At 43.9% G+C, this 20,135-nt stretch overlaps 1 protein-coding gene across 4 annotated transcripts in view; it reads left to right on the forward strand.

Moving 5' to 3' along the window:
• Nucleotides 1-251: 251 nt before the first annotated feature.
• Nucleotides 252-20,135, forward strand: part of MXRA8 (matrix remodeling associated 8) — a 28,587-nt gene continuing 8,703 nt past the window's right edge. For 2 of the 4 annotated variants that reach the window (XM_064525472.1, XM_026100606.2), the window contains exons 1-7: nucleotides 252-570; nucleotides 8,465-8,488; nucleotides 8,923-9,231; nucleotides 9,746-9,847; nucleotides 11,169-11,627; nucleotides 18,098-18,256; nucleotides 19,401-19,431. In XM_064525472.1, the coding sequence (XP_064381542.1) occupies nucleotides 522-570; nucleotides 8,465-8,488; nucleotides 8,923-9,231; nucleotides 9,746-9,847; nucleotides 11,169-11,627; nucleotides 18,098-18,256; nucleotides 19,401-19,431 (1,133 nt within the window). In that variant the 5' untranslated portion in view covers nucleotides 252-521. The remainder of the gene's footprint in view (nucleotides 571-8,464; nucleotides 8,489-8,922; nucleotides 9,232-9,745; nucleotides 9,848-11,168; nucleotides 11,628-18,097; nucleotides 18,257-19,400; nucleotides 19,432-20,135) is intronic. The other 2 variants (XM_064525473.1, XM_064525474.1) reach the window with 2 other exon arrangements.

The raw sequence follows: 20,135 nt of genomic DNA on the forward strand, positions 1-20,135 counted from the left end.
AAACCATATGAGGAGACAAAGATCAAAAAAACACTGAAGGCAAAAGAATAAATCCAGTTTCAAGCAGACAGCTGGATGAGTGTCAAACAAAGGAAGGAACAGCTGGTTCAAGTAAAGCGCAAGCAAAATTATTTCCATCCCCAGGGAGGGGAAAGATTGTTTCTAGAGCCCAGAGCTGAGTGGGACTAACTTTAACCAATAAAACTTTTACATCAAAGTCAGGGGCAGAGCAGAAGTTCCCAGAGGGAGGGGACAGGGTAGAGTGTGTGTTTGGAGTAATTGTGCAGAAAGCATTAAGGAAAGGAAGGAGGTGGAGTGTGAGTATGGGGGGGAGCAGAGAGGGGAGGTGGGGAACTGGAAGTTGTAGGTGGAGTAATTCTGCAGAGTATGAGCTGCTGTCCACAGCTTTCTGGCTGTAAATTGATGAGATCATAGTGTTTTAAAGTTACCAAAAAAAAGAGAAAAAAAAAAGTCTTTGACTTGTTTTTCAAGAGAGACAGAAACACAGAGAAGCTGAAGAAATGGAGCGACTAGCAAAACTCCTCCTGTGGCAGCTTTTGCTTCAGCAAAGTAAGCTCCTAGCTGATTGTCATCATGTTATTTGTCTTTATTTCACCTGTGAAGGACAGGGGGATGGAGGTTATCTGGGAGATTTTGAACTGTCCTCTCTGTAACATGTTGTTCAGATTCCTAAGCTAGCTGGGTTTTGGTCTGAGTAGAGGAAATCTTGGATTTCTCATGGCTTTTGGAGAGGGAAGGAGAGAGAACACAGAAATGTTTGGGGACTCCATTCAGCATGTTTGCACATTTTTTTATTATCTATAAATTACCTTGCTCAGCAGATTTAAAAGCAATAATGGGAATTGAATGAGAGTGCAGTAAAGCTTGGATAGTGTTAGATTTATGTGATCTGAAATTGCTTTACACTTTTGAGGATGCAGAAACAGATGATTGATAAGTGTGGATGTTCAGGGTGGAGAAAAATGAAAGGTTTTTGTACTGTCAACATAAAGACAGATAGTAATTCTTTTGAAGGTAAGGTGTAGGAAAGAGATGGGTTTGCAGTAGCAGAATGGCTTGTTTGCCCTTTTTTTATCACAGAGTTTTCTGTAAGGGCTAAAAGCAGATCTAGTGTCCTGAGAGCCTGACCCCAAGCTGAACAGACAAACCCCAGTAAGGCTTGGATGAAGGGAGAAGGCTTGAGGATAGATTGTAAAACTACAGCAAACCAGCACTTGCAAGACTGGGCTCTAAGGAAGGCACCTATGGTCAAGGACTGATTACAGCTCTAAGAACTGTATGGAAAGACTTTCATTCAGGGTGCTGACAGTAGGAAGTGAGGAGTGAACATTTTTTGGGACAAGTGACCTCTTTGCTCTTCACAGCCCTATTAATGAGAGGCTGCGGCTAGCCATCTGAGTCTCTCACATGTCCTTCAGTACATCGATGGAGTAAACTGAGCACTTCTCAGGCTGGTCCCTAATGAATCTAGCTTCTCATCTCACCAAATCATCCCCAGTTTTGCAGTGCCTCAAGGCAAGGTTCAGGAATGGGGCAACATATGGGATCAGTTGTAGAGGTAGAAGGTTGAAAGTAGCTCAGAAAACTAGTGTGTGTTGCGGGGTTGTGCTTGGAGAAGGACGAGACGCACAGATTGTAGTTCAGAAGGACCAACCAGTCCAACTGCTTCCCAGTGTGGTTTAGGCATGCTGGCAGAATCTAGGGAGTGCCTGGGGCAGGAACAACAGGTTGGGTTGCTATAGAGCAGTGGGAAAGCTGTGTAGAGGCAACAACATTCCACCTAAGGATGGAGGATCTCTGGCAGACTTTTTTGGTTGCATTTTGGAGAGATGCCTGTCCAGATGCCAGGCAGCCATGATGTTGAGCCCTGCCATGCCCACCCAAATCAGGTTGGGAAATCCAGGCCCTTTCATATTTGCTGAGATGATCCCCTCTGAAGAAGAACCGCACCCTCAAGTGTTAATCTCTTGCAGGGAGGAACAGCACTGTGTTTGGAATGGCAGTGCAAACTATTCCGTGGGCCTGAGGCCAACATAAAGTACATAAGGCAGAGAAAGTGTTTACGAAGCTGAGCTAATATCTGAGCTGTCTGTGAGAAAGTTAGGGCGAGTCTATGAGGGATCCTCGTTGTGCAGCAGCCAAAATGGCGACTGGTTTCTTGTACAGACAGAAGGCTTTTTCCTTTATGCAGAGGCAGCACATTCTTTCTTCTTGCCAACTCACGGACATGTTCCTACTTGCAGTGAGGTGCTGGAATTGTTGGGATCAGATGGGTGGTTAAGGGCTCTCCAGTCCTGACATCCTTTCTGAAAGCAAAAAACCCTGCTGCTGAGAAATTTGGCCCAGCAAGACTTTAGAAATAAAGAAATATAAAGACTTTTAAAAAATCCCAGTTCAAGGCCTGTCTTGACCATCAGATGGCTTTGTAAAAGGAACCTTATTTTGCTGAAAATCTTGGTCTTGCAGTCCTGGACCAGCAGGGGCAGATGGTGAATGGAAGATGTCTAAGCATGGAACTGTGTTGCTTGCTCTCTCCCTCCTCTGGCTGTTTGAGATGAGCCCAGACGTTATTCCTGGTCACTGTTCAGCAGGTCAAGAGAAACTGCTACCAGAATAGAGCTGAGCTCATTTGTGTTGCTTTTGCCTTCACATTACCATGTTGTGAGCCATTATGGCCCCTTAGATGCTGTGTCAGCTCCCCAAGGAACCAGGACAGAGCTGCTGCCATTCTTCAAAAATAGTTGGAGATAGCTCAGTAGTAGAAGCTTCTGTTTTTGTACTAATTGTATAATGGCTCTAAGGGGCCATTAAATCCCCTGCATAAGAGTTGCAGTCAGAAAGATAAGGAATCTGACAGTTAGACATTTCCTGAATAACAAGTCCTGTCTCCAGGACTAGATCATCCCTCAGTACCCCTAATGTAAAGGTGATGTTGCTTCCCTTTTAAAAAGAAAAAAGAGACTGAGACAGATCAAGAGGCACTAGAGAAGGTGTGCAGGGGGCCTGTGAGCAGAGCTTACTTAGGCAATCAGAGTGTCAACCTCAGAGATTATCCTTTCAACCCACATGCCTGGTGGGATGTGACATTCATTTCTCCCGGGATTTTTTGTTTGGTTTTCTTTCCTGCCCACCACTACAGTTTGGACTTCAGTGATGCTTATTATCTTGTAAGGTGCTGTTCCAGGCAGCTTATCCTGGGTCTGCTAAAATCAATGGCAAGGTTCTTCCTGAGTTCAGCAGAAGCACTGCAGTTAAAGCTGGTGGTATCATGTCCTGTGGAGCGTATGCTCCACTTGGCAGTCAGGCTACCAGTTATGACGTTTTTGCAGAGTTTCTTCTTTTGTTCTGGTACAGGCTTTCATTCTCCAGCATCAGACAGGAGCTTAGTGATTTGAGTAACACACACTTCTAGTTGTGAAGCAGTCCCTCTGTCAGCAGCTGTTTCCGCTGAGGAGATAAGTGACAGTATTGTTCAGGCAAGGCTTGAGGGGCAGTTTTCCATTTGAACTGCTCCAAGGGCACTGCCTAGAGAGTTATGAGGAGGTGAGATGTTTTTCAGAACCTGGGGCTTTTACTTCTACGTTGTTTGCTGTTTTCTTGGCCTAATTATTTATTTGAAAAGTGGATGAGACTCAAGAAGTAAGACCTGGCTGTGTATTTTATTAGGGATTAGGAGACTGTTGCAGGCAGCTTTTCTCTTTCTATATTGTGGGACCAGTACAGTACTTCCAGGATCCTGCTGAGAGGCATGCTGAATTGTACAGAACATGTCAGGGGACAGTATATAGACTGCTTTCTGCTGTTTTATAAGTGCGTGCATTACACAGAGATAGGTCAAAGTGATTATCCTCCACATGGGATTTGAAATCTTAAAATGAAAACTAGAGTGAGTTCTGTGTTTTCAACTATCAAGGTGTTTGGTTGTTTTGAAGCTCCAGGTCATGGAGTCCTGTGATTACAAAAGACTCCAGTCTTTTAATAGAAGCATAAATACTCCTTAAGCTTACAGTTGCAGGTTGGGAAGTGTGACTCACCAAAATAGCTTTTTCCAGTTGACCCCACTCCTGTAGTTCATAAGCTGTATACTTTGCAGGGTCATGGACTTATCCCTGCCTTTCTTTAGTATCTACTGTGTTATACAAATGATAACTTTAGAAAGTATGACTGGGGGACTTGTCTCATTTGCTGGATGCAGGTGGGGACTCACATAGCAGAGCAAGATCATATAGCAGAGGCAGGAGACTCTGAAAAGAAAAAAGGGCTCATTCCATATTTAACTACTGTTCTATGTCCAGGTTATTGAAAGTCAGTTGTTTTAACTTGTATTTCCTCCAGCCATACAAGGGACCAGAGACATTCCAGATTCCTTAGCTATCTAAGTGATTTCATTTACAGCCATCTCAAATAAGTTTGAGTCTCATCCATGGTGTGGTGTATGTGTGCAGATTTCCAGCACAGCTGGGGAATCAGCACAATCAGTTCTTCCTTCTTTGCCTTGTGGGTTTCCCATGTTTCCTGTAAACACTGCAGTATGCCTTTTCTCTTCTTTCCCCTCTAAAACTTTGGCTTTTGGCTGCTGTTTCATTATTACTTTGATATTCCCACCTACCCCTTTGAGATTATAAATACCGCAGGGCAGACTTCAGGCCCAAAGCTTCTGTCCAGAGTGTGTATGCGTGTGTGTGTGTGTGTGAGAGAGAGAGCGCGAGAGAGCACACAGATATGTTGTGAAAACTCCTTTTTCTCCCACATCTCATCTCTGTGCTGAGCTCAGACATACTACTTAATTAGGCCTGCACTTTGGATGGGTTTTGTTCTAGTGCATGATGTCACTGTAACCTGTGAAATCTCATGGGCATGAAGGATAGAGCTAAAAGGACCCAGGAGTTCTGGAATGTAATTGTCAAGTAAGCAAGAAGCAGGACTGCTGCTCTCCTTCTTATGGAGCTGCTAGCAAAAGCTTTAATAGCCAAATGAAAGAAAAGCTGTCACAACCCACAGACAGCTTTTCTCACCTAAAGCTGGTACGTTACAGACAACTTCACTGCTGCCTTGTTTTACAGAGTTGTGTTTGGAAGAGTGCTGGAGAAATGCATGTGGCTGGCTGACAGGGCTTCAGCAGCCTAGCTTGGCAAAGGGCCCCTTTTGGTGGGATAAAGAGCTAGGAGCTGGGTGGTTGTTACCATGCCAGTAGGCCCAGCACAAAAATCCAAAACTGGGGATCAGTGCTATTGTTAGTTCAGGACTGGGGCAGGCTGCTGAGGAGTGCGTATTGGAAGGCTTGGGTGGATACCTTTGTCAGTTAGATTTGTGATGCCGCATTTGGCATCCATATTTTTTACATTAACTTGCAAGAGGAAAGGAGAAAAGTAAATGCATTCCTGTTGCACAGCCAGGAAAGGACATTTCTGTAGCACCAAATCAATCTGCAGTAAAGCAAGGCTCTGGAAGCACGGGCTGTATAGCCAGCCAACTCACAGGCATCACTCACTAGCATGCAAATCACTATTCATGTTGTGATACCGCATTCCCTTGTCACAGTACAAACAACACCAGATCAGACACACAAGCATTGCTGTGTCACTCTGTTACAAGCTGATGCTATTATACTGAGGGCTGGCTGTCCCATCACAAGAGCGTTGTGAGACTTACTTTGCTGAAGTCTATAAAACACTTTGGATACCAGCTTTGTTGTTGTCCTAAACTAAATCTAAGCCCTGGCTCCCAGAGGCAAAGGCTGGCAGCTTATCATAATCTACCATCGTTTTTTTTGCAGCTTATTAAGAAAGACCATGAAATGATGGGAATGTAATGTCTGAGTATGATGTCTCTTTCTTATATCCAGGGCAGTACAGGTTTTGTCCCAGGATTTTTTTTTCTTTTTGTGATGCTGAGATTGTAAATGTAGAAAAAATGACTTACATTTGGAATGTCTTTAAACAGGGCAGTTCAACAGACAGTACTGCTCATTTTTATTCTCTGTTTTCACTGCCTTGTGTTTTGTGATAGGAAAAAGAAAGGAAGGAGAGTTTATTCTCAGCCCATGCTCTGAGGGTGTGGTTAAAGTAGCCCCAGTCTGGAGTTAATTTATTCCCTTTTGAAATGAATAAATTCCAAGGCTGGAGAAAATACACTCTTTGTTGGGAGGGCATTGTGCCTATGACATTAGCAGGACAAAACATCTAATTATCTTGCTGGAACCCATTTGGGCTTGACTGGTTAGGGAGATGAATGATGTCATTGTGTTGGGACTCTGAATTGGCCTTTCAGTGGATGATGCCAGAAGACCTCCCAGGCCCATCCTACACAAAAGGCAGGAGGGACTGGGCCACTGAAATGCAAAAACAAAGGCATTAGTTAATTTCTTGCAAAGTTCTTCCTACATAGATCTGAGTCAGGTGGGTTGGAGAAAGTTGCAGTTGCTTCCGGAACGTTACAGTGTTAGCAGTGCAGACAACAAATGTGAGGGGAAGACACTCCACCGGGCATGCTCCCAAAGCAAGCAGGTTTCTGCTCAGCAAAGTGCTGACAACAGTGTGTGTCACAAGTGTAAAGTGAATCAGCCAAGTCACATCATTCCTGATTTGACAGGTAGGCTCAGCATCCTGCAGAGCTGTAGAATTCCCTTAAATGCATTAATCCCAGCATCAGTTGTATAGGAGTTTTATTTGGAGTCTCTGAGATGAAAGTCATCTTTTAGTCCTCCATCTAGTGGATCAGCAGTGTGGATCCTCTCCCCTCCACCCTGTCAGCTCTGACCACCAGGGAATGAGAGAAATGCTCAGTCTCCAGGTCCGTTAAGGCCTTTGTCTTGGCAGAGAGAGTTGACTGAGATGTGGGTGTCTGCTAAGGCAGAGAGAGGAATGGGACTATCACATTAATTCCCCAAAGGTTAAACAGCACAAAATGAGCAAGGTTTTAACTGGTGACATCTAGCTAGTTCTTTAAGGCACCCAGTGTCTGCCTGCTGTTTCATTCTGTGGGCAAGCTATGTTGCCACGGGGATAGTAATGAAAGATGAGCTGAACCCAGTCCAGGGTTACTGTTGTTTCTTGTCCCTCCTCCTGATTGACTGGGCTTTGTGGAAGAGCAGAACACGTCTTTTCCATATTAGAAGGCTCCCACTCCCAGGCAAATATGTACGTCCTGTTCAAACCAGGGACTCCTCTCTTCCAAAAGGAAATAGAGGGAGAGCTATATCCTTGCTGACTATACACTAGCAATAAGTAAAGCTCATATTAGTTATGGTGTGCTGGCTAGAAATTGCTGGAATGAAGACAATAGCCAGACAAGAACTGGAATATGAATATTTGGTCTTGGCAAGAGCATTTGGGTCTATCGACTTGTTCCATCATATCTTATAGTTTCCTGTTGGAGTGCAAAATGCTATTCTATCTATCCTGGAACAGAGCAAGTCTGTGTGATGAGTTAAATGAAATGTCAGCAGCAACATGCAAAGTCAGCATTCTTCTCACTGCTTTTGCTGGCGGGGAACAGTCCCACTGGTAGACGTTTGAGGGGGAGGAAGACCATCGAAGAGAAGACCCCCTTTCCCGTGTCTCACCTCTCAGTGGTGTGAGCCCAGGAGATGAGCCCAGAAAGTGTATTCCCAGACCTAATTACAACTCTGAGCTAGAGATGGATGCTGTCTCAATACAAATCTACCACTGGCAAAGGGTATGTGAATGGAAAAGCATGGTAAACACTGCCACGACTGCCTTGGGACAACTGCATGGCAAGTGCTTCAACAAAAGCTAGTGAATAATTTTTTCTATATTCCCTTAGTCTGAATAAGGTCCAGTCTAGGATAAGTGAAATGAGCAAAAAGGGGTAGAAAGAATGTGGGAATGTATACCTCAGTGATGTGGTTTGATAAGAGCAAGTTGAACTGTTCCTGCCCTGTTTCCACTGGTGCCATGTTATTTACGCGGGATCAAGCAGATGCTATGATGTCTGTGCCTCCCTTCTCCTTGCCCACTCCTAGCTCCTTGGGTTCTTGTTTTCATCTTACACAACTTGTGTTAAATAGTTATCCTCTGGGGCAGAACAGACCTTTCATACAGTTCTGGTACGTGATACATTGACACATACCTTTGGTGTTATTTTTGAATAGCATGGTGGAAAAAATCCTGTGGCTTTAGATGATATGGAATAAAAACATGGGTAATGTGAAATTCAGTTGCAGGATAAACATTTCCCACAGTGCTCTTAAGCATGAGTTTGTTGGGTGAGGCACTGTCCTCTGCTGTAGGTGTACAGTGTCTTCTGCAGCATGAGGCAACCAAGGTCTGAGCCTCTGGGCTTTACCACAATATGTTTGTTAAATAAGAATATTAATAGAGAAGGGAGGATGCAATAATAACAGAGGAGATGGCTGCTGGCTATGGGTATATTTATATTTTCCTTACTTTTGTTGTAATATTCTTTTTATCTCCTTTGACAGGTTCTGTTGTTAACTTATATTCAGGTGAGTGACATCTTTGTAATCTGCTTGTTTTTTGTGATTACAAGAAGAAATGAGAGGGACCCTGCTTCCATGACATGCAGTGGGGGTTTCAGGGCTGACTTTAATAGTCATGGACCAAGTGTACCATGAACAAGTGTCTCTAAACTTTGATATGACAGGGGGGTAGGATTAGGAAGGGTAGGTAGGACAGGTCAAATTTAGGATCTTGATAACAGATGTCAGAGACATTGCTTTCACTGAATGAAATTAGTGTTTTTATTGACTTTCTACTGTACTTCTCCATGACAGAGATCTGTGTTGGTCTTGACAGTTACTTTCTTTTGGTTGAAAGATGTGCAGAGATTCTAGAAAAGGACTGAGTCCTGCTCTAGTGCCTTCTTCACATGCCATTAATTTGATAACTCTGTTTTTCTTTCCTTCTTCCTGGCTCTCAGTCCCAGCTGATGCCTCAAACCCAGACAGTGTTGTAGTGTCCGTATTAAATATCAGTGCTACACTGGGGTCACAGGCTGTCTTGCCCTGCAAGAGTTACCGCATGGTGTGGACCCAGGATCGTCTGAATGACCGCCAGCGTGTAGTCCACTGGGACGTATACAGCAACTACTATGGAGATAACAAGATGGAAAGGCTGTGTGACATGTACTCAGCTGGAGACCAGCGTGTCTACAGCTCATACAACCGGGGGAGGATATTTATGCCCCAGAATGCATTTACAGATGGCAACTTCTCACTGGTTATCAGAGGTACTAAACAGCATCCTTTCTTGTCTTACTTTCTGTAGAGAGGAAGCTTCATGACTGAATTAACTTTGTGTTTTCCAGTGCAAGTGGCTATTTTACAGAGCATTTTTCTCCAAAGTATCAGTCTAATGAGGTTCTCTGCAGCACTGGCAACAGTGTTGTATTCCCCTTTGAAATAATCACATTTTGAAAAAGAAACTGATAACAATTCATTGCCTGAAAGTCACTCGGGCTCCTCATGGACCTTTTAGTGTCTGTGCCTGAACTGTGAACTCAAGATTACCATTCTGCCTTTTACCTGCTCTTAGCTAAACTTAAATCAGCTTTCTCCTTCCTTCTGTTAATATAAATATGTACCAAGCAAGAGCAAGTAAACTGAAGAAATTATTATATTAGGTCAGATTCTTCTCTGCCCTTTTGTATCCACTTAAGCATTTGGGCTTCAGCATAAATGACAAATGTAATCATTGCCTAAGCATGAAACATTCAACTTCCCCTCTCTTCCCTGTTGTACTAGATGTTGCAGAGAGTGATGAAGGCACATATTCCTGTAATCTTCACCATCACTACTGCCACTTATATGAAACTGTGAAAATCCAACTAGATATCACCAAAAAAGGTAGGTGTGGCAGGCAGCTTGCTGCCCCTTTCTGCATGGGACCTGGTCTCGCAATTGGAGTCCAGTAGCCATCAGGACTGTGTTGAATTCACAAGGAGACTTGACTACTGATTTGGGCAGGCCTTGCATGCTGTCAGTGTCCAAGAAGAGCAGTGTGGATGCAGGGTTCTGCTCAAGCCTTCTCAGTTGCAGGTTCAGGGCCCAGGTGCTTCAAGAGTCTTGTGATGTGTCAGGAAACAGTGGTGCTCACTGTGCAGCTGTTTGTGATCAGACTCACTGAATTTCAGAAGTTTTATTCAACATATGTATCTATGAACCTCTCTTTCTTGGCCTGTGCCAAACAATGCAAAGAACCCATTAATTTAAGTGTTTACACTAGGCAGCCTAGTTAGCTAACTGTCCTGTCATTGCTCCAGCAGTAAAACATCTCTTGCAACATCCATCATCAGTGGGGTTAGCCACAGAGATCTGCCTTGTACATGGGTCAGTGAACTTAGTCCTGGGAGGCATCTGTAGTTAAGAAAACATCTTCAAGTGACTACACCTTGGCTCCAGCTCTAGTAGCAAGCTTTTACGGGCCATTGGCAACCATAGTGTGTGCCACCTACACTGCACAGACGTCACTGCCATCTCATTTAAATCAACCTTCATATAATGCACAAGTGAGGCTACTGGGACTGATTTTGCTGGGAAGCTGGTGAAGGGCTGAGTTGTCTAAGAAAGTGATGAGGCAGACCAGAAGTGTATTTCTTGTGTTGCTGTTCTGACAGCTTCGCTGCAATAAAAACACCCAGCCTGGCCCCTGAGCTCCAATCTGCTCATTTGTGTTTTGGTTCTTTTATTAATCCTCTGTAAGAACAAAATGCAGAACACTGCTTCTGAACTCCTCTGACAATTAGAGCATTTGTGGGCAGAAAAGCATTTCCCGTATGGAGCCTGCATAAGCTGTTTGGAGAACTGGGGCACAGCATACTGAAGATGAAATCTGTTATTCTCATTCCATTCTTAGTCTGGAGAGAAAACACACTTCCTGCTTTCTGGAGCTAGAGATGAACTGTGAGTTATAAGGAAGGGAAGATGGTCTTGTTTAATGCACTGCCCTAGGATGTGGAAGATCTATGTGTGTTTGTTTCTATACTAACTGCTGAATTGAGTGTGAACAGAGCACATTCCGCCTGTGGCACTTGAAGATCTTTGGAGGGGATGTGTTATAGGAGTGCAGGGTTTGAGAGCAACCTTAGGTGTGTCTCGGTGTCCTAAGCATAAGACAAGTGTATAAGGATGCATGTACCAAGGTGTACCACTTTTGTCATATCCACAGCTAAGGAAGCAAAGCAGTACTGGGATGGGGAGAAGGCTGTGATTGTTGCCCTGGAAGGCAGCACTGTGATGCTCCCTTGTGTGAACCGGAACCACATCTGGACTGAAAGGCACAGTGAAGAGGAGCAGCAAGTGGTCCACTGGGACAGGCAGCCCCCAGGGGTTCCTCATGACCGAGCTGACCGCCTCATTGATCTGTACGCCTCTGGCGAGCGCCGCTCTTATGGACCTCTCTTCATTCGTCAGAAGATGAACATCACTGACACAGCCTTTGCTGTGGGTGACTTCTCCCTGTGGATTTCAGAGCTGGAGAGCGCAGATGAAGGCACCTACTCCTGTCACCTGCACCATCACTACTGTGGCCTGCATGAACGCAGGATCTACCAAGTCTTTGTGACAGAACCAGTGAGAGAGAAGAAGGTGGTGAACCTCACCACTCACAACACTGCCCCAGCCATAGGTAAGTGGCCTTTGAAGTGGTTCTCCTGTCTGAGGAAGAGATGAGTATCGGTGGTTGCACCTTTGAGCTCCAGTACAAGAGCTCAGGTAAATCATGGGGCAGGAACATAACCTATGACTCCCCATCTCCACCTCAGGAGTCCTTTGCCCCAAGTGCCAAAATGGCTTTGCCTTTTCAGTCCCTCTGCAGTGGTCTGCAGGGATCACTTAGGGCCAGCAAGAGGATCATGGCAGACCTATGCCCTGCAGAAGTCCCATAGAGACCACTGAAGTGAAGGTGTCATTTAGAGCAACACTGAGGTTTCCTCGATGAAGGTTTCCCAAGTTTGAGCCAGAGGCTATTCTTGTCCATAGTGTTGGAGGAGTAGATGACACCTTGCCTCCCTCACTACTAGTGTATGGCCCTAGTATATGGGCTTGGTTGTTTCCGGGCTGTTTCCATTACGCTGATATGCTTGGAGCTGTAGATCTAGAGATACCAGTAAGGATACTATAGCGTGGCGTTAACACTTTGCCCCACCAGAAGTGGAGTGTCCCACCCATCAGGTCTAATTGCCCTGTCTGGAGTGCTGCAGAGACATCATATCCTGCTTCTATTTGCTCTGCTGCACAGCAACTCTGCAGCCTGCTCTGCTCTGTGATGCTGACATGCCCTAAGGCAAACAAACTGTTTTTCTAATAGACTTACTTTTCTGATTGCTTGTACGGAACTGGAGAGGGTGCGGGGTGGAGGTGGGAGTTGATTCTGCTCTGCCTTTGCTGTTACATCATGCCACTGTTCTCACCAGTGCAGAGATTGTTAGTCTGGGGTCTAGGCACCACTGGAGGGTCTAGGCAACACAAGGTACCACTGTGCAGAATCAAGTACCAGGAATTATTCTCCACCCTTCAGCTTTTTTCCTTCTTTTTTTTAACTGATTTTCACATTTTCCACTGCAGTGAGTTGCCATCTGACAGCCTGTCCAAACCCCAAACCATCATGCTTAGCTCAGGCAGAAAACGAAAATAAAAATCCTCGGTTTAATAATGTTTTAGCCTTTTGGGTATTGTTCCTTATTAACATTTTAAAATATTCACTGTGGTTTAATATTTACTGGCTGCTTCCTGCAGAATTTTGACATGCTTCATACATTTTTAAATAGGTCTATTGTGCTCTAGCAATTGGCTTTTTCAAGTCACGGAAACCTAAACCTCCCTGCTGAGATTGGGATGGGTGTCCAGAAAACCCAGGCAGTACTGGGGAGAGGTGGCTGCTCCTCTCACACGGCTGCTCCACCTCCACAGAGAGGCCAGGACATACAAATATCAGTCTCCCTACCAGGGGCTATTTTGCTGCCCATGAGCCTTATTCAGATCACATTGTGCAGATGGAAACTACATCTTGTTTTCAGAGTTGCCCATCCAGGAATCTATTTTTGCTTTTCCTAGCAGTTATCTGATTTGTTGCTTACTAGTTATCTACTTGCGCGGGTGTTGGACAGAACCTACAAGTAATTTAATCCAGACAAAGCTATCTTAATCCCACATTAGTGCTCCACTACTAAAATTCCTGTAGTGTATTATTACTCATCTGATTGCAGAGGGTCAAACTCTGCCTGTTTACTTTCCTCTCTCCATTTCAGTGGTCTGTATTCTCTTTGCCATATTCCCTACTGTTGCTTAATGTTGCTGTGTGGTGTCAGATGGCTGCTGGTCTCATTGCAGAGGTATGTTCCAGTACTAGCTAAAAAGATTCTTCTTCAGTTCAATGTAGTCAGGGGGCACCTTCCTTTAGGTAGGTCACATTGGTCTCTTATGGTCACCAGTAGAAAAATAAGATCAGTTCTGTTCCCTCTGAAATAAATGACAGAATTCCCGGGGATTGCAATAGAAGAAAGATCTGACCAAGAATCAGCCTTTTTTCCTGTACAGTGTGAGGGAAATGTGAAATGGAAGTTTCTCAGAAGCTTTACATCATGCTCGCATCAACTGGGTGTCTGATCAGACTTTGTCATCCTGAGGCCTGGTGTGAAGACCACTTTTGATAGTACAGTTTGGATCCACAGGCCGTGGTTGAAGCAAAGTGAGTAGTTTCCATTGCCAAACAGAACAGCTTTAGAAAAGCTTTTCCCCAAGGGGCCCTGAACGCTCAGCTGGTCTGGGAGCATCACACACAAAAATGTGCTGAGTCGATGGGAATGTGAAAGAAGCCGAGACATACGGATTGCCTATTTCAAACCCATTGCTGATGAGCAGCCTGCTGGGGTAGGCCTTATTTGTGTGTAGTGGGAAAGGCTGAGATACTGCCCCACTCCCTGAAAAGCTGTATAGAACTCTTCTGGGGAAATAACATAAAACCAAAATGAAACATAAGGAGATAACAAAGCAAAGCAATGAGCTTTTTCAGCAAGCAGCCTTAGTTCCAGGCATAGCTCCAAGGCTCAGAGCCATTTCCAGACAGGAAACTTCATCCTGTTTTGAACTATAAACATGAACTCGATTCTGCTCTCAGTCCCAGCAGTATAGATGTGGTGTAAGTCTACTAATCTAGGTTGTTTTACCTGTATTTTCTTTGAAGTAAGTGATTGAAAAAGGACATCCATTCTATCTCTTGCTTATTTCTGAACTATTCTCAATCCTTTCCCAACCTTGAAAAAAAAATGGACCAGATCCTTATTGTGAGCTCTCTTGGGGGAGCTCTCCATTTTTCCCAGCAGAAGGATCTGACCCTTAGCATTTTGGTAGAGTAATCTAAAGGCAGATCTGTACTATTTTTCTTCCTTGCCATTAGAACTTTCAAGTAGTTAAAACAAATAACGTGTCTTTGAAATTGATTTCTTACTGGGCACCTCAGTGATCTGTTTGTATCCAAGACTATTGAGGCATTTACTAGATTTAATTCGCTAAAGCCCCCCATTCTTGGTTGGGAGTAGATACAAGTATTCCTATTTCACAGTTTGACTAGCTGAGGTGCAGAACAGCCAGCTGACATCTGGTAACTCTCAGAAATCCTGGTCTATGTTAAGGGAGCTACATACACTTCAGTCAGAGAACAAGTGCAAAATTGGACTAGAGAAGCCGTTCTCATTAGACCCAACTCCTGAGCAATGGATAGTGCCAGCTGCAACACCCTGTGTATAAGTTATGGCTATAGGATAATAAACATGTTTGCTAGGTCATGTGTAATACTATGTGTTTCTAGAACAGAGCCCAAAGATTGTGTGCTGTTAGTCTGGTGATGTAATTACTGAAAGCAGCTCTGTTTTGCCTTTCCTTCCATCATTTCTGCAGTGAGATCACTTAGTTTAGCTGATGCCTTGGTGGTGTTCTATCTGGTAGCACAATAGACAGAGATCACCACAGTGGTCTTCTTTTTAATACAGACTCTTTGTTTCACCCACTCCTTTTGACTTCCAGGGTACACCATGCTGATGTCATTAGTATAGATCCAACACTGAGATCTGGGGTTTTCATGTATGAATTCAGTTTTGAAAGTTTGATTTGCAAGCAGGAGAGAGAACAGTATCAGCTCTTTCAACTGGTTGGTAAACAGTGCAGAATATTCTGGGAAACTTCAGAGCAGTAAGTGGAGGAAGATGGGCATGCCATTTTGAGAAATTAAAAGATCAGTTCTCAGCTGCAGAATAAAACTGCATAACCTCAGTTTAAATTCTGATGTAACACAAGGATGGGGAGGAAAATCTGTATTATTTTGGTGATACTATTCTAGGCTCTGCCATTCTTCTACTGGGGTGATAGTGAGTCAACTGTTACTCTGTGCCTCAGTTTTCCCAACTATAAAATGGGATATATTCCACTGCCCACCTGATAATGAACTTTGAAGTCCACTGGTGGTGCCTTGTCAAAAAAACAATATGGTAAGTATTCTTAGTATTACTTCATTGAGTAAGCCAGGGAGGCCCAAAGTTACTGAATATTTGTCTCTATTTTTTGTTGTTTTAGTGATCTCTCCTATGTTGACTGAAGTTTAACCCAGCTCCCATCCTATCTTGAAGTATTGTGGGAAGGCAAAAGCTCAGGAACAGCATGCATTTAGGTCTGCTGACTTCTGACTCAGCTGCTGCTCCAGTGGCTACCATTACTGTATGGCAGCTGCTGAAGCCCTTTATGAGCCAGGATTTGGTAAAGTGGAACTGCTATGTATGCTGTTTACAGCTTTGCAAATAGTTTTTTTGGATTGGTATTTTTTTAGCTTAGCTGTTGTTATAAAACACATGCCAGTTTTCAGCGCCAGAGCCAACAAACAAACACACAGCATCTAGCAGTGTCAGTAAAAAGGGGAGTGTTGCTGGCATGAAAGGCTGGGCTACCCAAATGGATAGAGTACAGGATAAAACCTGATTTTCTAGGACTGCTGTTAATATTAGCAAAGAATCATCTCTGGTTTCAAAGTGTTTATTTCAATCCACCATCATCTTGTTTGATTTTATTGTTGGTGGGTTGGTGTTTTTGAATACTGAAAACAAAGTTTCAATTGACTTTCTTGGAGTGGTTGGGGAGTAGGTGCTCTCTTACCTACTCCCTGCTTTTTCCAGCGCCAGAGCTGATCCAGAGACAACGATAAGCTTCCTAAGTCTTAACTGCTCTGGACCTATTGTCTTAATTCTAGTTTATACTTAAGCATTTTCCCATACCCAGAGGCCCTGGATTGCTCAAGTGTTTAAGGGATTAGTTATTAGCTTAATGAGCTTTTTACTTGCCCTGATGTTACTGAAGGCAAGGTGAGACAAGATCAGTATTCTTAGTGCTGAGTTTCTTGGGGGGGATATTGAGTTTCTGGACTCAGCTGTGTTGGTGATACTGTGCTGATGGAAGTGAGCAGTTTCTAACATTCCCAAAGGGCCTCAAAAGCAAAACCAGCTGTTGAAATCATAATGAACTTGTTGGCTTAGCTCAACTGTGACATTCTCACTTCTGCTGATTAGCTCTGTGCTTAATTAGTGCTGAAGGTGTCACTTCACTTAAAGAGGAACACCAAAAAACTCCTGGAGAGATCTGGCCATGCTGAAATACAGACAATTAACTGGGTTCAAAAGGATGTTCAATAAGAAACAAGACTGGCTGTCTGACTCTCACTCCCATGACTACTTGGTTCCCATGACAAAATCAGTGCTTATTGTTGGCATAGTCTTTGCTTGAGATGGGCTCAGGACGAAGCGATGGATTGATAAAGAGAAGGCCTTTCTTGAACAGTGTCATGGAGGTGCCAGAGAGTGTGTAGAAAGGTGTCAGCAGAGCTCTGACCTTATCTTGGTTTTGGCCACTGTTGCTCTTGCAAGCATCAAACCTTACTAACAAATAAAACAGGAAAAGGAATCTGCTCTCGCTTCTGCTGATATCAGTCCGTAGTTTGCCAGGGAATGTCCCCCAATCACCATGGAATAACAACGAGCAACATTTGGCTAGTGCTTATAATTAAACATGTATGGTAGATACTGAGAAACAGAGCTCAGATTATTTGCTTTGAATCCGGGTGATTTGGAGGCTGGAACCCAGGATTCCAGGCTCCTCACTCCTGTCTTTAGGACACATCTACTAAATCATACTGTGGCTCTAGGTATTTGTCCCCATCTTTTTCCCTTATTTCCTCTGACTAATTCATTGGAATTAAGCTCCCAAGAAAATGGTCAGGCCAGAACTGCTTACTGGTGCTTGCTGATGCTCTATGAATGTTCCCTGTTAGGGGGAGAAGGTATCACTTTCAACTCTGTTTTGAACAGAAAAATTTACCACAGCACAGTACGTCTTATGGATTTGCTGTCTGTGCCTGGGCTAGACTTGTCCAGTGCTCTCACTGCTGCAAGCAGAGAATTTACTTCTTCTTTGTATGTGTAAAACATTGACCTATTTATTTGAGATCTACAAAAATGTTCCACATAAAAGTTTTGAGTTACCATTCCCTGTGCTGAGGAACTGAAATGCTGCTACACCCACAAATGGAATGCAGTCTTGGCTTTTCTTTGTGAGTTTTGATTTTATTTATTTTATTGCTTTTTACTTTATTTAAAAGGAAATTCATTCTTTGGCATTGAAAATTCCTCCTGCTCTGTAAATTATACCCCTTGGCAGGGAGGGGCTGCTTCATACTTGAGCTGTCTGGAGCCGAAGCAACATGGTACATGTGTCGTAAGGGACTCAGAGGAGGGTTGTGTTACCCTGCAGAAAGACTTGGGGCTGTCTAGTGAGGATTCTGTCTGGACTTCCCCTCCACAGTAAACAAGAACAGCACACTGATAGCCAGGCAGCGGCAAGGGAATATGAAGTGGTCATTGTTATACTTCATACGCCTGAGAAGGGGAATGGTCTGTATGTTGTAAATTAGGCAGCCATTTATTCTTTACCCTGTGCTGCTCAGAAGAATCTTTAACTGAGCATACTTTTAGGTTCCACAGATGAGCGCACTAGGGACCCTGCTTTGCTTTGGATGACAGTTACAATTGTCAGCCTGTTTTTCTTTCCCTTTGCAATCAGATCCAAATGTTGTCAGAGGCCACAACGTGATAAACGTCATCATCCCTGAAAGTCGGATACACTTCTTCCAGCAGCTGGGCTATATCGTGGCGACTCTGCTGCTCTTCATTGTCCTCCTCATCATTGTTGTCCTCATCACCCGCAAGCGCCGGCAGAGAGGTAAGCACTGGAAAAGACCAGCCTCGTAGTAGTAATAGGAATGTCCTCAGCACGGGAGAGCTGATCCTGCAAATAATTACTGCAAAGCACAATGTTGAAGGTAGTGATCCTCTTCTGTAAAACCAGCAACCTTCAAAGCGGGGGAGTCTTTGCAGAAGTTGATCTGAAGAGAGATTCTTCATTAGTATGTTGTAAAGATTTCCAGGCCTTGATTTGCTGAATTGTTCTGGTATAAGGGAGGAAAAGATTAGAACCACTGGATAGTTGCTCTTTGCAAGTGGAATTCACCTAAGGAGAAGGCCCACGTGCATCCCTTAGGGACTAAGAGGTATAGGTCATTGCTGGCCCCTCTGCGCTGGGGTGAGGCTCTCTGCTTACAATGAGATAAGTGGATGCTGAGATCTTTTGGTGACTTGCACACAAATAGCTTTGGATACCAAAAGAAAGCAAATAGTGGGGAATGCCTGTCTTCTGTTGAGTTCTTTTGTATTACTGCATCCATCCTTATTTACATGTCAGGGGACTAGACCAACACCAAATGGGACTGTCTCCATATCTGCAGCAGCTCCGCTGACTTAAGTGGAGTTGCTTTGCAATCACAAAGAGGACAGACTCCTGGCCCTGATCTTGCTATGGAAAAGGAGCTGGCAATCATGACTCCTTGCTGGGTGGAGTAAGACCAGATACCTGGCATGTAGAAGGGTTATGGGACCTGACACCTGAAGCACATGATGGATGCAGGCCTAAACAATGGGCTGGGGATGGGCAAGTGCAGCATCAGCACAGAGGAGATGACAGATGTGCTAAATATTTTAGTAATAAATGGGAGGTGGAAAGAAATGAAATATGGTGATGGTGGTAGTTTTTCATGCCTGGTCATTCATAGATCTGGAAGGAGGAGGTGTAGGAAGGGGCTTACTCACCAGAAGACTGGTAGTAGTAGAGGAAGGGGGAGCTCTGCGTGGTAGTGGAACACATGTGAATTCTTGTATGTTGAAAGGGGACTGTGAAAGTGCTCACTGTAAGCACTATGATGAAGAAAACTGTTGAATAAGTACTAGGTGTTGTTATCACTGCTTGTCTCAGGGCAGGGGGTTAAGTGGACTGGATACAACTGCTCATTCTGTTTCTTCTCCCTGTCTAGGTTATGAATACAATGTGAAGAAATACGGAGAGTAAGTATAATTACAGGATCTATTATCTATGACCAGAATACTTAAAAAAAGTGAGCTTATGGGCCCCAAGCCTCAACTGCCATTCTGTTCTAGAGTACAGCCATGTAAAACAGATGCTGTTTCACAGAGTTTATTCATTGCTTTGCAGTCAGAATGCAGCCAGCATTCCTTTGTAGCTTTACCCTTAAGTCATTATTAGTGTAATGTTCCCAAGGCTATACACTTGCATAATGATTGCATATCAGGGAATAACTAAATTTCTGTCAAAGCATGGAAGGAGAGAATGGTTTGTATGTCTGATCTGGCAATTGCATTTCCTCTGGTTATACTTTAGGAACTGATTCACAGGTCACATTTCTGTGAGATGTCATTAGGAGTTAATAGTAAAGGACTAATGCACAAGTCCACTGTAAACCCTACTGTGAGCTGGACCTAGTCCAACATCCTCTATCTGGGTTCCCTTACGTTTTATTACATGTATTAAAGTGGCTCTGGGCAAACCCATGGGAAAAACAGCCAACTCGCTGTTCTCACCGTGATAATAGAAAGCACAGTAAAAGCAAGAGAGGAGAACCAAATTCATTAATAAGCAGTGTGACCTTCTGAAATCCGTCTGATAGGTTAGAGGCAAACTCAAGAAAAGTATCCATCTGTACTGGGGATAAGTGCTGTTACCTATCTGTCATGCTCTCTCCAGGGAAGCC

The sequence above is a fragment of the Dromaius novaehollandiae genome, chromosome 24 (genome assembly GCF_036370855.1).
Source record: "Dromaius novaehollandiae isolate bDroNov1 chromosome 24, bDroNov1.hap1, whole genome shotgun sequence".
Lineage (NCBI taxonomy): Eukaryota > Metazoa > Chordata > Aves > Casuariiformes > Dromaiidae > Dromaius > Dromaius novaehollandiae.